The sequence below is a fragment of the Enhydra lutris genome, unplaced genomic scaffold (genome assembly GCF_002288905.1).
Source record: "Enhydra lutris kenyoni isolate GAN:26980312 unplaced genomic scaffold, ASM228890v2 scaffoldscaffold3, whole genome shotgun sequence".
Taxonomy (NCBI): Eukaryota; Metazoa; Chordata; class Mammalia; order Carnivora; family Mustelidae; genus Enhydra; species Enhydra lutris.
The window spans coordinates 46,089,881-46,107,384 of record NW_019154087.1 but is presented as its reverse complement, the minus strand read 5'-3'; the positions used below and the strand labels follow the sequence as shown (position 1 = coordinate 46,107,384).

Sequence of the window (17,504 nt, the reverse complement as noted above, 5' to 3'; positions counted from 1 at the left end):
TACCTTTTTAGAAAACCATTTTATTCCTTTTCTTTGACACAAAATCTGCTTAAAAATAGTTGTCTCTCCTTCCCTCACTTTGCAGTCTTTCTTTGACCCATTCTTCCTGTGTAACCTCTCTAATAAATCTGCTTTTATGAACATGATTTCTTTTGTTCCACATCCTGGTATTCTTTATGTCCATTTTATTTACCTTCTCAGTGAACTTGAAATGATTCTTTGGATGTTGCTTCTCTTGACTTTAGTGATACCACAGCTTACTGTTTAGTTCTATTTTGTTTTCCTTAACAAATTGGACCCTCATTTCCCTTCCCCTTTGCTCACTCATTTATGAACTCTAGGACAAAATGCAAGGACAAAGAGAACTGCAACCCACAAGAGCGAGGCGATATGAAGAAGAGATATTAATACTCTACAGTTAAAGAGCTGTAGAAGACAAGAACAGAGAGAATGGGTAGCAGACAACGGCCAAAGTAGAAATCGAAATAATGGCAGAAACTTTTTCTGATCTGTTGATTGCCCCGGACAACCAGCCTCCAACATCATATGCAAGCTTGGTCCTTTCCCAAATTACTCCCAATTTCCACAGCATGCCTTGAGGGGAATGGAATTCAGGTAGTTTGGTTGAGTCTCTTACTATAATGTTTTTTGAAGTTTTTTATTTAAATTCCAGTTAACATTCAGTGTAATATTAGTTTCAGGTGTATGATATAGTGATTCAACAATTCTATACAACATGCAGTGCTCATCACAAGTACCCTCCCCTCATCCCCATCAGCTATTTCACTTATCCCCCACCCCTCCCACCTCCATTCTGAAGTGATTCCCATTCTCTTTTTAGTTTTAATCATTTAATCTTTAAAGATTGATTTATTAATTTTTTTAAAAGATTTTATTTTAATTATTTGTCAGAGAGAGAGAGGGAGAGAGAGCAAGCACAGGCAGACAGAATGGCAGGCAGAGGCAGAGGGAGAAGCAGGCTCCCTGATGAGCAAGGAGCCCGATGTGGGACTCAATCCCAGGACGCTGGGATCATGACCTGAGCCAAAGGCAGCTGCTTAACCAACTGAGCCACCCAGGCGTCCCTGATTTATTAATTTTAGAGAGAGCACAAGTGGGAGAGGCAGAGGGAGTGGAAGAGAGACTCTCAAGCAGACTCCCCAGTGATTGCAGAGCCTTACAAAGGGCTCTATCCCAGGACCCATGAGGTCAGGACCTGAGCTGAAACCAAGAGTCAGAAACTAACAGACTGAGACACCTAGATGACCCTAGTCACTTCATCTTTAAAATTATAGTGACAGATTCTTCTCTCTATCTATCTATCTACTATAATTTAAAAATTAAGTGATTAAAGTTATGTCAAAATCAACCATGACTTGTTGATAGAAAGAGAAAGAATAATACAAAGTTAAGAAATATTCATGGATAGAATTTATGGGGTATATTACCTGTTTAAACTTAACAGCTTAAAATAACAAACATTTACTGTCACACAAATTCTGAGGGCCAGGAATATGGAAGCAGCTTAGCTGGGTGGTTCTGACGGAACATGTCTCAGAGGCTGCATTATCAGGATAGTCTTGAGGCAGGTGGACAGAGGATTAGTTACAGAGAATTCGGAGGTGAACACTATGATGGAAATGAAGAAAAATGAGTTGAGATTAGCTTTTTCCACACTGTGTTCTGTGGGATACTTGTTTCCTATTCCTTCCAAAGAGGGTTCTGTGGTTAAATAAGAATGGGGAACACCTCAGAAGCCACCCCCTCTAAAAATGAGCATAGGGAAGGCTCTGTGTCTCAGGACCCATTTGACTTGGTTATTTCAGCATTTCCCTAACTTTTTGACTAAGAGACCCCTTTATTTATTCATTTTTCTTAATATTCAGCAAGTTACGTGGTTACTTTTTTTTTAATCGTTTTTTTTTTAATTTATTTTCAGCATAACAGTATTCATTGTTTTTGTACCACACCCAGTGCTCCATGCAGTCCGTGCCCTCTCTAGTACCCACCACCTGGTTCCCTCAAACTCCCACCCCCCCACCTCTTCAAACCCTTCAGATTGTTTTTCAGAGTCCATAGTCTCTCATTGTTCACCTCCCCTTCCAATTTCCCCCAAATGCCTTCTCCTAACTCCCCATGTCCTCCATGCTATTTGTTATGCTCCACAAATAAGTGAAACCATATGATAATTGACTCTCTCTGCTTGACTTATTTCACTCAGCATAATCTCTTCCAGTCCCGTCCATGTTGCTACAAAAGTTGGGTATTCATCCTTTCTGACGGAGGCATAATACTCCATAGTGTATATGGACCACATCTTCCTTATCCATTCGTCCGTTGAAGAGCATCTTGGTTCTTTCCACAGTTTGGCCACCGTGGCCATTGCTGCTATAAACATTGGGGTACAGATGGCCCTTCTTTTCACTACATCTGTATCTTTGGGGTAAATACCCAGTAGTGCAATTGCAGGGTCATAGGGAAGTTCTATTTTTAATTTCTTGAGGAATCTCCACACTGCTCTCCAAAGAGGCTGCACCAACTTGCATTCCCACCAACAGTGTAAGAGGGTTCCCCTTTCTCCACATCCCCTCCAACACATGTTGTTTCCTGGCTTGCTAATTTTGGCCATTCTAACTGGTGTAAGGTGGTATCTCAATGTGGTTTTAATTTGAATCTCCCTGATGGCTAGTGATGATGAACATTTTTTCATGTGTCTGATAGCCATTTGTATGTCTTCATTGGAGAAGTGTCTGTTCATATCTTCTGCGCATTTATTTATTCATTTTTAAGATATATTTTTTTAAGGATTAATTTATTTATTTTGAGAAAGAGAGAGAGAGAGCACGTGCATGTGCACGAACAGGAAGGGGAAGGGCAGAAGAAGGGGGAGAGAAAATCTCAACTGGACTTCACACTGAGCACAGAACCGGACATGGGGCTCGATCCCATGACCCTGAAATCACAACCTGAGCCAAAATTAGGAGTCAGATGCTCGACTGACCTCACCACCCAGGCACCCCCAAGACACACCTTTTAACTGCTACCTCCAATATCTCTTTCTGACACTTAGATTTGATCATGCCCCTTCATTAAGGACAGCAATAGTGTCCTTAATTTAAGGATTTGGGAAGAAAACAGAACTTTCAATTTTATCCTTTTTTTTTTAAAGATTTTATTTATTTATTTGACAGAGATCACAAGTAGGCAGAGAGGCAGGCAGAGAGAGAGAGAGAGAGAGAGGAGGAAGCAGGCTCCCTACTGAGCAGACAGCCTGATGTGGGACTCGATCCCAGGACCCTGGAATCATGACCTGAGCCAAAGGCAGAGGCTTTAACCCGCTGAGTCACCCAGGCTCCCCTCAATTTTATCCTTTTAAACTTCATTTTTGTAATGTTTTAATAGATACACATAATGCATTAATACAGTAAATGCAAAATAAATAAATATGGAGAGTGTACCTGCCACCTTTTTTACTGATAGAATCCCGTGGTGTACAGAATGAAGTTAGCCTGCCTCACATTAGTCAGTTTTCCTGAATCTGACTCTATGGGCTTTTCTCTAGGACCTGCCCAGCCTCTCCCTGGACTCGCCCACTAATGTACGGACCCGTGGTAGAGAATCTGTTTAAATGCTATTACATTTTCTAGGATATCATTTTCACCTGAAATAATTGTTTGGAAGTCTTTTTTAAGAGGTTTTTTTTTTTTTGAGCAAAATCTATTTGAATCTGGCCACACCAAATCAGAAGTGGTTAACAGTACTTCATTGTCAGGAACTGGGGGAAGACTTTTATAGAGAAGAAGAAGAAGCAAAGCTAGGAAATGATTTGATTGGCTGTACCTTAAGTGGTAAGATTCTATTTTTCTTCACAGTCTTTGAGGCTTTGTTGTCCACTGGAAACTGGACTAGATTCTGAACTCTTCTAGTTTCTTCAAATATCTGTTTATGACTCTTCAAACTAACATTTCCAATATTTTCTCAGCCCTCTGAGGTTGAAACACTAACAACAAAGACTGCCCGTGAACCTCATTGGAAGGAACCATACTGGGTTCTCTTTGATTCCCAGATGGCAGCCAGATTTAGGGCCTTGAATGTTGGATCCACATCTACCCATTTCAAAAAGCTCCTCCACACTCTTGGAACAGCCCATTAGCTAGAGATGGGTGTTTGTTGAGCACCCATCTAAAGAAATCCTTCAGCATCGACGTTTCTCTCCACACTAAATGTTCCATGATGATAGTTTTGCATGACAAGAGAATTATACAATACAATTTGATAAGATTCCAAATGTAAAAGAAATAATAAGAGAGGACACATAGTATCATAATATTTGATTAAAACAGATTGTTTTAATCCAAACTGTTCCATGGTGCCATAAACCCAGTTGTACAGTGTTTGCCACATAATTGCATAGATTATAAGTCCCATGTCAATGGGACTTGGCCTTTCTTTTTTCCTCTAAGACTGAGTCCATGGTTGGCATTGCCCTTAGCGTAGTGTTTCAACAAGACTTTCATGAAAGGTAGAATGTATACCATAGCAGTACTTTAAAAAGTCTAATTTAAAAGAAGTCACCATGGACTTTAGGAACAGATGAATCTCTGGTCCAGTTCCAGATATGTAATTTGTAGTTGCATTTACCTTGAACAAGTCACTTAGTTTCTTTGTGCTTTGGTTTTCTTATCTGCAGAAATTAGAGAAACTATAAAAGTCTTAAAAAGTGTATTAAAACAATTGAAGAAGAAAATCCACAAAATACACTTAACACACATTCACAAATTGTTATTATGAGAAAAAAAGCACCCCCACTAATGACTTCAACTATGGCAATTGAATTCCTACAACTGGAAACCTGAGATTGATCTATAATAATTTCTCTGCAGAAAGATTCACTGTTCTATGAAAACAAGATTTTCCCTTTGTTCATTGAACATTTTACTTGTTTTTGACAGCATTGCCTAATTGAGGATCTTCGTGGACAGCCTAAGAATTAACATTTTTGTTTTTAAAGATCCTAAGCTGGAGCAATACTCCTTTCTTAATGTCTTCCCCACTTTCTCATCCCCTCCTCAAACTGAAGTAACTTCTGGAACCCAAGGAGAAATATAAAAGGAAGGGGAAAGAAAGGATCAAAGTAGAACAGAAGGGAGAAGGCAGGCAGGTTGGAGAATCAGTGGGATCTCTGTCAGGTGCCCTGCAGGACTCTATTGACCATCAGCCTGCAGCCCCTCTTTGTGCTGCCCTCCACTGTGACCTGTGGGCCATCCAGGGCTGCTGCAGACACAGGCTGCCTTCTAAGGATGTGGGTGGGGGATGAGTGGGGGTGTGTGGGAAAGGACCCTTCCTTGCTTTCACCTTGGTTGCAGCCTGCCCCCATTTCTCCAGTTCTAGTTGCTAACAGACATGGCCTTGGTGCTTTATTCAACCCAGGACATGGGAAACCACTCTTCTTTTGAAGGTGTATTTCCCCAGTGTTTTTTAGTCCCCAGTGTCTAGGGTACTTGGAAATGGTCTAAGAGCCATTTCCAGGTTTGTTGTTAACCTTATCCCAAACGATATTCTTTCTGCCCTCCCTCACCTGAAGCATGTGCTTCTTAGACCGGCCTCTCTTTGCTTCCTGCCAAACATTTCTTCTCCAGAATCCTCTTTCCTCTTTGTTCAGTGCATCCCTGAACTGTAGGGGAGAGAGAGGGAAGGTGGGAGGGAGAGAAAGAGAGAGACAGAGAGAAGTGAGTGAGAAAGTCCAGGCTGTTGTGACTTACCAAGGATTTTTGTCAAAGATCAAAGTATCTAAATGTACCAGACAGAAATGGAAAATGGTGCTTTAAAGTAGGAACACATGTTTTACTTTAGAAAAGTGAAAATTGCAGAAGATTATTTTCTTCTATTGTATTCTCTCCCCTTCTCCTGACTTTTAATTGGAGGCAACACAGAATAAACAGGGTGGGATCTACTTCTCACTATTACTACCAACTACTACTACTACGGCTACCACTACTACTACTACTTTATGCCCTGTATTATCTTCCTAAAACTTGACTAATTCAGAATTCCAAAACAAACCTGGCCCCAGATATTAGGATAAGTACCTTCACTGCCACCATCCACTCCAGAATTGATGATTCCAATAGCCTCTTAACTGGTTTCCCTCCTTCCAGCCTTGCTGCCCTCCAGTTAATTTTGAACTGTGTCGCCAGAGTGACAGTGAAAATCGAAGTCAATTCAAGCCACTCCTCTGCTCAAAACCCTCCAATAGGGTTTTCATAGGCCCATAGAGCCCTCCATGACCTGCCCCTGCCATCCCAACATCACTCCACTGGCTTTCTTGCTATTCCTGACAGGCCTGGGATCTACACTGTTCTCCTGCCTCAGGGCCTTTGCACTTGTTCTTTCCTCTATCTGTTATACTTTTCCTCCAGATTACTGAAGTCCAGCTCCCTAACATAGGTCAGTCTTTACTCTGCCTTATAAGTAAGGCTTTCACTGACAACATTTTCTACATTACATCTTCCTCCAAAATTTTCTTACCGTCCCTCTTTAGCAGTTAAAAATTATCCTAGGGATAAGTTTCTTTTTTTCTCTTTGGACTATAGGAAAATTTGCCTTGAATATCTTTGGCCTGTAGTGTGAAATTATTGCTTCATAGGAGTTTTAAGTTACCACTTAAAACCACTTAAAAATATTTAAGTATTAAGTATTTAACACTTAAAAAATACTTCATATTTAAGAATCAGCATTGTACAGGGCACCTGGGTGGCTCAATTGGTTAAGTGTCTGCCTTTGGCTTAGGTCATGATCCCAGGGTCTTGGGATCAAATCCCACGTTGGGCCCTCTGCTCAGTGGGGAGCCTGCTCCTCCCTCTGCCTACAGCTCCCCCTGCTTATGCTCTCACTCTCTCTTTCTCACTCTCTCTCTCTCTCCCTGTCAAATAAATAAATAAAATCTTAAAAAAAAAAGAATCAGTGCTGAAATTCACTTACATGCTATTACATGTGAACTCGTATCTCAAGGTTAAAAGTAAAATGAATATCTATCTATCTATCTATATATGTCTTTTTGTTGTTTTAAAATTCTCTTCTAGGATCTTTGTCAATTATTTTGCCATCTCAGTTTTCAGGAAAAATTAATTTGTAATTCTCATTTATCCAACAGGGTGGACTAAGCGCCCAAGCTTTTGTTCGTGTGGAAATGGAGGATGTGAATGATAATGAACCTGTCTTTAACCCATCAACCTACATGACAAGTATTAGCAGCCAGACTCAGCCAGGCACCGAGATCCTCAATGTTCTTGCCACTGACAGGGATTCGGGGGTATTTGGAACGGTGGCTTATGAGCTCATTCCCGGAGACCTGTCATCCCTTTTTACCATCGATTCCACTACAGGTGTGTGCTCTCCGACCAGTTTTCCTCTGAAATCAACAGCTTCCACTTTACAGCCAGAGAATTGGCAAAAGTGATTTTTTTATTAGCAGGGATGTTGTGGGACTTCACCTTCTGGAAGGCAGTAAGGTATATTGTAAAGGTCCAAGGCTTTGTGATTACATGAGACCTGGATCTGAGTTCGAGCCTTGTTTCCTACTGGTCTTATAATCTTTATTGACCTTGGTCTTTTTACCTTAAAAGTAGTGCTATCAATCCCTGCATTGTAAGGTTTTGTGAGGATTAGAGGCAGTAAATTATGAGAAATAGCTGGCTGATAGCATTTATTTTGCAAATGTTCATTCACTCCGTTTGTATGATCTTGCAATCTAAGGGTGATTCCCATGATTTCAGTGTAGTAACAGATAATTTAGTGCAGAGAGCATTATGTGGAAATCCAAAGTAGATCCCTTTCTTGTACCAGGTCTGGCATTCCCTAGTCTCTTTGGGTCTTCACTTCCTTGTTTTTAGCAAGATACCTAAAGTCCTTTTAATTCTATAATACAGTAATTGCATATTCACCAAAGAAATCCAGTGGATAAACTGAGTCTTTTAGAAATAATCATAATTTAGGAAGTTATCATCCCCTTCTTATTCATTTATTGTTAGCAAAGTAATGTTTGAAATAGTTGATTACAGGAAAATCTAAAATTTCAGGTATATGATACTACATTTTAATACTTTCAAGATATTGGAGATGTTCTGGTCCCAAAATGATGCTGCAAAAAATAAAAAATATTAAACAACCCCCCCATTTTTTTACATTTCTCTTTCTTCTAAAAAAATTTAGTTACATTTTACTTTATTGTAGTAAGAGCACTTAACATGAGCTCTGACGTCTTAACAAATTTGTAAGTATATGATGTGTTACTGCTGTCGACAGGTACAATGTACAGCCAATCTCTAGAGCTTACTCATCTTGCTTAATTGAAACTTCATGCTCATTGATTAGCCACTTCCCAACTACCCCCACAGCAAGCCTCTTGCAACCACCATTCCGCTCTTTGATTTTATGATTTTGACTCTTTCGGAGACCTTATGTAAGTGGAATAATGTTGTATTCGTGCCTCTGTTACTGGCTTCTTTCACTCAACATAATATCCTCCAGGTTCTTCCATACTGTTGCATTTTGGAGGATTTCCTTCTGTTTTAAGGCCAAATACTATTCCACTGTATGTATGTACCATATTTTCTTTATCCATTCATCTGTTGATGGACAGCTAAGTTATTTTTACAGTTTGGCTGTTGTTAACCTGGGAGTGCGGATATCTCTTTGACATTTTATTTCTTCTTAAAGCTTCTGGGTAGAATGCATTTCTGTTGTGATGAGGATAATATCTGGTGCTATAATAGACATTTTCTGTACATTGTCTTTATTGGATCTTCACGATACCCTCTGCAACAACCATATTCGCTCACAACAATCACTAATTTACATGGCAAATCTTATTTATCATGTTAGTTTGTCTTCTCACCCAACCCCAGGAGGTGGAGAGTCATTGCTTCTTGCTTGGAAGGTGTACTTGCATCTGATGTGTGTGACTGGGGGATTAGTTGTTTACAACGGCAGTCTCAATAAGGCAGAATTTTCCTTGCTCAAAATAATCCATTGATGTGGCTCCTTTAACATTTCAAAGATCAGAAGAAAATACTTTTTTTTTTTTTTTTAAGGAAATTAGTCAGCTTATCTTGGCATTTTCAAAATCTGTCTAAACTCCTTGTCAAATTGTCAGGCCCTCTAGGACACGAGCATTGCCAAAAATATATAGGTCAGCCAGTAATCAGGGCACACGATCTAAAAACATTTAGTAGATTGTTTTTAAAAGATATCAACATGCTCATCGTCTAGTTTTCCCTGGAAGGGCTTGAAGAATGAGCTGTACTGTGTTCTGTTTTTAGAAGAGACCTCTTGCTGTTGCACTGGCTTCGGGAAGCCACAGGCTTCCATTCTTGGCCTGGGCTGTAAGACAAATGCCATTGTTAATCAAGGAGAACGCTTTACATGGGTCATTATCTAGGGAAATATCATGGTATTTTTTTTTTTAAAGCAAAGACTAAATTCGTAATGGAAGTATCCTTGGGTTATTATTGTTGGCAATTTTAATGCCAGTTCATTTAGGTTGAAGACGTTTTTCTAACAGTGCTCAGAATTTGGTTGCACTTAATCACAACTCATGAGAAATTCATGAGGCCTGGTAATGCTTTACTTTAACCTTTAGAAGGGAATTAAACAGCATCACAACTGGCTATGGGAAAAAGTTGCCTAGTGAACAGGTAGTCTTCAGTTTGAACAGTTGAATTGAAGTTCATCTGTTGGCTGACCACAGCTCTGAATACTTTTTCTTTTTTTTAATGTAATATTTTATTAATTGTTTTTATTAACATATAATGTGTTATTTGCCCCAGGGGTACAGGTCTGTGAGTCATCAGCACTCACCATATCACATACCCTCCCCAATGTCTGTAACCCAACCACCTTCTCCATACCCCCATCTCTCCAGTAACCCTCAGTTTGTTTTGTGAGATTAAGAGTCTCTTATGGTTTGTCTCCCTCCCAATCCCATCTTGTTCCATTTTTTCCTTCCCTATCCCCCAAACCCCCCACCCTGCCTCTCGAATTCCTCATATCAGGGAGATCATATGATAATTACATTTTCTATATCATCCGTAGTAGTAAGGCTTCTGTAGTGGTAGTAAGGCCCTGCCAAAAAAGCTAATTGAATGGTTGTTGTTCTCAAAGAGTAGAACAAGTTGCTGTATTGGAATATGGTTTTCTTCTTCTGGACATTTTAGCAATGTTTATTCTTCCGATCCAAGAGCATGGAATGGTCTTCCATCTTTTTGTGTCTTCTTCAATTTCCTTCATGAGTGTTCCGTAGTTCCTCGAGTACAGATCCTTTACCTCTTTGGTTAGGTTTATTCCCAGGTATCTTATGGTTCTTGGTGCTATAGTAAATGGAATCGATTCTCTCATTTCCCTTTCTGTATTTTCATTGTTAGTGTATAAGAAAGCCACTGATTCTGTACATTGACTTTGTAGCCTGCCACGTTACTGAATTGCTGTATGAGTTCTAGTAGTTTGGGGGTGGAGTCTTTTGGGTTTTCCATATAAAGAATTATGTCATCTGCGAAGAGAGAGAGTTTGACTTCTTCATTGCCAATTTGGATACCTTTTCTCTTTGTTGTCTGATTGCTGTTGCTAGGACTTCTAATACTATGTTGAACAAGAGTGGTGAAAGTGGGCATAATTGTCGTGGATCTGTTTTGTTGTTGTTGTTGCTGTAACCTATACAAAGCTGGACTTTCCTCCTTCTGCTGTAAGATCTGTCTTTACTGAGGCTGCCAGTGTAAATGCAGAGTCAAGAAATTGCCTCTATCAATATATATTTGTAGAGCAAATGAATAAATGACAGCCAGAAATAATTGAAAAGTGATTTAAATCCTTATTACATATTCTTAAGAAACTGCTAGGCAGTGTCATTGATAACACAGAGCAAAATTTCATTTATAATCTTCTTTCCACAGGCTCCTGGGTGGCTAGTTGTTAAGTATCTGTCTTTGGCTTAGGTCATGATCTCGGGGTCCTGGGATCAAGCCCCGCATCGGGCTCCCTGCTTGGTGGGAAGACTGCTGCTTCCTCTTTCACTCACCCTGCTTGTGTTCCCACTCTTGATGTGTCTCTCTCTGTCAAATAATAAATAAAAATAAAATATTTTAAAAAATAAAATAAAACAAAATAAAATAGAACCTTTTTTTCTGTGTTAGAGTGCAGTAGGTAATCTTATGGCTCATCTCCACTTTTCCTCACAATTCTCCCAAACTCCACCTGGCTAGCATTTTTCTAGATATATATGCTAAGTATACTAAATATATTTGCATTTATATATAGTTACATAATTCTATAGATGTATAGCTATATAGTTTTATATGAGAAGAATATTGAGAATTGATGAGCTAATTTATACATTGTCACTCTTTTGTGAATTACTCTAAGAATCTCTCTTAGAGACATTTATTCATTTGCTCACTGGTTCATTCATCCTTTAATTTTGATGCTTCCTCTATCAGACATGCTGTTTTCTATGCTTATACACTTCGAGCTATAGGCTTATGTTTTTCTGAAGCCAAGAGATTGCGCATTGATCTTTTTGTGCCACAATCAAGACTCATGCTTTAAAAATAGAGCTCTTTGACTTTCTGTGTTCATCTGGTAAGAAAAGTGTTTTGGAGAAAACTGAAGGGGGTGTGGTGATGTCATGGTTGTTTTCTCTTGTGGGTTTATCTTCCTGTTCTGTTTCTGGTTTTCTAAGTTTGTTGTTGGTTCAAAGAACATTTTTGTAAAATGTGCTTAGGCACCAGGAGAGAGATATTGAACTGAACCTTCATCTCTCTTATTCTCTGTTGGTTGGGTTCCTTTGATGTGGGCATGAGGCAGACCACACTGTTTTGAGTTTTAAAAGAAGGAAACACAAGAGTCATATTTATTAATAGCTCTTTTTATGTTTTTAATCCCATTTTATGAACTGTATGTAGATTTTTTTTCTTCCGTTGTTTGAAGTATTTTCTTTAGTAGCATGAAAAGAGTAGTTCTTTAGCTTTTGTGTTTGTCCTATTTTTTACACCGAAGCAAACATTACTGCTAACTCAGATTATTTTAAGGTGTCAGATTTCAGACATTTGTGTTGGTCATTTACAGTAGCCCACAACCTCTTTTGCTAGGACTACCTGTGGTTAAATTCTTCTGGTTTACCTCTCTTTATAGAAGCAAGTTAATGATACAAAGAAAAGTCAATTTAAGTTCTAAAGAGTGTAGCTTATCTATTCAAGGTAGAAAATGGAAGCAAGTTCATCCTTTCAAGACATAATTACTCAATACCTATTATATACCAGTCACTGTTTGAAGTATTTGGGATACATCAGTAAGTAAGACAGATAAAAATTCCTGTTCTCAGAGAACTTAACAACAAAAGCTTATGTTGCCTTGTCTATTATCTGTTCTATGTTTAGTTGTGTACACAAACAAAATCCAAGTTTAGAATTACAGAAGAACAAGTAATTAAAAGGGTAACTGAGAGTTAAAGGCAGCTATGCCTCCTTGTTTGGTTCTAATCTTTTGTTTGTCCAGGATGTGTGGATTTTAACGTGGGCTGTGAGTAATATAGCAGACTCTGTTTTTCTTTATTTCAAGGGCAGATCTTTTTCTAATGTTAGATTTAAGCTCACATTTCATATCATGTAATGATTTTCATAATTCTTTATGATTGCCACTTTACTACATTTAGAACGTTCTGATATGTAGCTAATAAATTAAAACCACATCTCATTCCATAAGGGATGTAAGCCTCCTCATGCCAAAATAAATAAATAATGACTTCCTTTTATTTGTAAGACAGAGGCTAAAATTACTCACAAAACCTAATCAGTATGTGTTGGTTTTTTAGGAAACAAAAGCATATTTGGGAGTTTTCTTATTAATTTTTCCAGTATAAGTTCACAGATTTTTGCGAACACCACAATTCAGCTCCCTTATTTAATGGAGAAAGAAATTGAGGGTGAAAGGGATTCAGTGAATTGCCTAAGGATACACAGTGAGTATATGGCAGAATCGGACTTAAACCTTTTCCTGGAACCATCATCTGTCCCTTATTGCTCTGTCTCGGATGATAACACCTTTCAATATCTTTTCTGTATATTGCCTATTTGAGCCTTACATCAACTTATGGTATAAGTAAAGTAGATGCTTTTGTGTCCATCTGCAAATTAAGAGAATAAAGGACCTCGAGTCTTAGTGACTGGCTGAGGGAAACCGTAACAAACCTGACACTTGAATTTACCTCTTGGACTTCCCTTTTAAGGCTCCTTCCATTATTATGCTTTTATTTTTCCTTTTAAACTAAACACAAAGCTAAGATAGAGTTTCATTATCTCAACTAAATATGATAGAAAAATGATCTCTCATTGTGGCTTCTTATATAAGCTTCTCTGAAATACCAAATTATCTCCTAATGTATTTGCTCTTTTCAATTGACTGCATAAAATTTAGTGGAATCTTCCAAAATGGCTATGTTTTTCTTAAGAATCCTTTTCATTATCATTATGAGACAAAGTTTTCAGTCCATTCCATTCCTTTCAGCCACTACAACTTAGTAACCCAGATTTGTGTATGAACTCAATAGCATAACGTCACTTATTTACTGAGTAAGTTTCTATATTCTCACAAACTGAATATAGGAAAGGCATCATAAAAACGAATAACCAAAAAGATATTGGTATGGACAACCCATAGTGTTTGGTCTGTCTCTGTTTTTGAGAAAACCACACTTACAGACTCCATGTTTGGTGATGATTATGATTCTGTGTTTGTTTGTTTGTTTGAAGTAGGCTCCATGTCCAGCATGGATCCAAGTGCAGGGCTTGAACTCAAGACTCTGAAATCAAGATCTGAGCTGAGATCAAGAGCTAAATGCTTAACCAACTGAGCCACCCAGAGGCTCCTTGTACTTGTTTTTGTTCTTAACTATCCCATAGTTTATAAGTCTAGTGGTGACCCACAGGTTATTTTCTGACTATGAATGACCACCTTGGTTAAGAGCATCTCATCTTTTTCAGGATATCAGAGTTTGAAAGTCAGTATTGCTTAATTAATAGAATTATATGTATGTTAGATTTTAATTAAGAGAGGACCTTTGTCTTTAAGTTCAATTAAATATCAATTAAAAAATATTTCATCCCAACACTTTTCTCTATTTAAATAAGAAGTGACAAGGCAAAGAACATAGGCAAACATTATGCACATTATAATTGGTATGTACAAATCCAAACACTCAGTAATTCAAGCATAAAATAACCAGAGCTCATGAATAATGAGTAAATGAATCTTCTATTTTTCTAAAGTTAAAGTTTGTCCCCTGCACTGGTGGGTAATGATAATGTGCAAGTGTCATGAAAAAAATGAGAGCCAAGTAATCACTGTACCTTAAAATATGAAAATATAAATCCATAAATTCTAAACTGACAAATATATAAGCAGAGAGAGCTATTCATTTTATTGACCATCTTCACATTTATTACATATATAAATATGCACATTTATAAGAAACATATATTATAGAGCTATATAGAACATTTTCTAGCCCCTCCACTTTAAAAAAAAATATTTATTTATTTGAGAGTGAGAGAAAGCATGTAAGTGGTGGGGAGGGGCAGAAGGTGAGGGAGAGAGTTTCAAGCAGAATCAAAACAGAATCAAGGGAGAGTTTCAAGCAGAATCCAGGCAGAGCATGACTCAGAGCTTGATCTCATGACTCTGAAATCATGATCTGAGCAAAAACCAAGAGTCAGATGCTTAACCGACTACACCACCAGGCAGACCTTGTCCCTCAACTTTTAATAGACACCTCAGTTTATTAAAAAATAATGGATTCAGAAAGACTTAAATGTGAGTAAGAAATCCATTAAAATCCTAGAGGAGAACTCAGGTAGTAAGCTCTTTGATCTTGACCACAACAACTACTTGCAAGACACGTCCTATGAACTATTGAAACTTTGTCAAAATAAAAAGCTTCTGCACAAAAAGAGAAGGAGTCAACAAAACTAAGAGGAAACCTGGGAGAAGATATTTACAAATGACATATCAGATAAAGGGCGGGTATCCAAGAGCTATAAAGAACTTATTAAGCTCAACACACCTACAAAAAATAATAATCCAGTCAAGAAATGGGCAGAAGACATGAACAGACACTTCACCAAAGAAGACATACAAATGGGCAACAGACACATGAATAAATGTTCCATGTCACTGGTCATCAGGGAAATACAAATGAAAGCCACAATGAGATACCACCTTGTATCAGTTAGAATGGCAAAAATTAACAGAACAGGAAACAACAAATGTTGGCAAGGATGTGGAGAAAGGGGAACCCTCCTACACTGTTGGTGGGAAGACAAGCTGGTGCAGCCACTCGGGAAAACAGTATGGAGGTTCCTCAAGAAATTAAAACTAGAGGTACCCTACGACCCAGCAATTGTACTACTGGATATTTACCTCAAAGAAACAGACGTAGTGAAAAAAAGGGGCATTTGCACCTCAATATTCATAGCAGCAATATCCACAATAGCCAGACTGTGGAAAGAGCCAAGATGTCCATCAACAAATGAATGAATAAAGAAGATGTGGTTTATATATACAAGGAATTATTACCCAGCTATCAGAAAGGATGAATACCTACCATTTGCATCAACATGGATGGAACTGGAGGGTATTATGTTAAATGAAATAAAGTCAATCAGAGAAAGACAAGTATCATATGGTTTCACTCATATGTGAAATATAAGAAAGAGGGCAGAGGATCATATGGTAGGGAGAGAAAACTGAATGGGAAGAAATCAGAGAGGGAGACAAAACATGAGATACTCTTGACTCTGGGATACAAACTAAGGGTTAAAGAAGGGGATGTGAGTGAGGGGATGGGGTAGCAGGGTGACTGACATTAAGGAGGGCGCATGATGTGATGAGCACTGGGTATTATATGCAACTGGTGAATTATTGAACACTACATCTGAAACTATTGATATACTATATGTTGGCTAATTGAATTTTTTATTAAAAAAAAATTTTTTTTTTAATTTATCTAACCGACAGAGATCACAAGTAGGCAGAGAGGAATGCAGAGAGAGAGAGGAAGGAAAGCAGGCTCCCTGCTAAGTAGAGAGCCCAATGCGGAGCTCTATCTCAGGACCCTGGGATCACGACCTGAGCCGAAAGCAGAGGCTTTGAACCCACTGAGACACCCAGGCGCCCTGGCTAATTGAATTTAAATAATGATAATAAAAAAGGACTTTAAAAGCATGACAGAAAAGTTTAAACTTGATTACAAGAGGGAATAAGGAATGACATGAGGGTTTTGAGCATGAGCCTGTCATGGTGATGTTTAAGGAAATTTTACCCTAGGAATGGTATGCTAGGTGGATTATAGAACAGGAAAATTTAAACAGGGAATATATATTAATTAACAAGGCCTATATAATAATATATTATTGTAATAATCCATGGGTAAACTACTTGGGTTTTACTAAGGAAATAGACATACAGAAAGGAAGGAACTAATTTGAGGATATTTTAAGAAATAATGACTAATTTGTTTTATTAATGGAAGAGGTTGAGTCATACATAATTTTAACTAAATGATTGATGATCTGACTGATGTCAAATTGACAAATGCTCTGGAGAACACCTAGAAAGAGGTATAGAACTTAATCCAGGTGAAAAGGCATGGGGGGACACTAGGATAAAGAAACCATTGAAGCCACAAGAGCATATGAATATATTTATGAAAATCATATACAGCAGTAGTTTTCAAACATTATAAAGCATAGAGGAATTACCGGTGGAGATTGTTTAAAATGCAGTTCCTGAATCTTTCCCCACAAGTACAGATCAGAATATCTAAGAGCCTGAAATGCTTGTTTTTAGAAGTAGCCCAGACGATTCTGATGCAAGTGGCCACAGGATATCTTTTGAAACCCTAAAGAGTCCTAGGACTTAGTAGAGAAATCCTAGACACCTAAGGAGGGCAGAGCACTGTTGAAATCCAAGGAATTGTTAGGAGAGGCTGACGAAAAGCCAGCAAACACGGATATAACCAAAGGAAGGAATCCAAGAGCAATCAAGGAGCATCACATAGCCAGTAGATTGTAGGAATCAAGGACCATAAGGATGGAGACAACTTCTGGTTGCTCATCTTTCATCTGGTGGTGGGGGTCATAAAATACTAGATGATTCTCACCAGAGATAATATGCTTTTAAATAGCAGTGTGACCATAGTACAGATACTTATTTTATTAGATTTCACAATTTATGTTATTGTGGTACATTTTGCTAGTAGTTTGATTATTTATAACATTTTAAAAAAGATTTTATTTATTTATTTACTTGACAGAGAGATCACAAGTAGGCAGAGAGGCAGGCAGAGAGAGGAGGAAAGCAGGCTCCCTGCTGAGCAGAGAGCCTGATGCAGGGCTTGATTCAGGACCCTGAGATCAGGCCCTGAGCCGAAGGCAGAGACTTACTCCACTGAGCCACCC

At 38.3% G+C, this 17,504-nt stretch overlaps 1 protein-coding gene across 1 annotated transcript in view; it reads left to right on the top strand.

Moving 5' to 3' along the window:
* The window catches only part of LOC111157779 (dachsous cadherin-related 2), a 264,672-nt gene that overhangs the window by 142,884 nt on the left and 104,284 nt on the right, over nt 1-17,504 (top strand). The window contains exon 3 of the mRNA XM_022519410.1: nt 7,154-7,385. Within this exon, the coding sequence (XP_022375118.1) occupies nt 7,154-7,385 (232 nt within the window). The remainder of the gene's footprint in view (nt 1-7,153; nt 7,386-17,504) is intronic.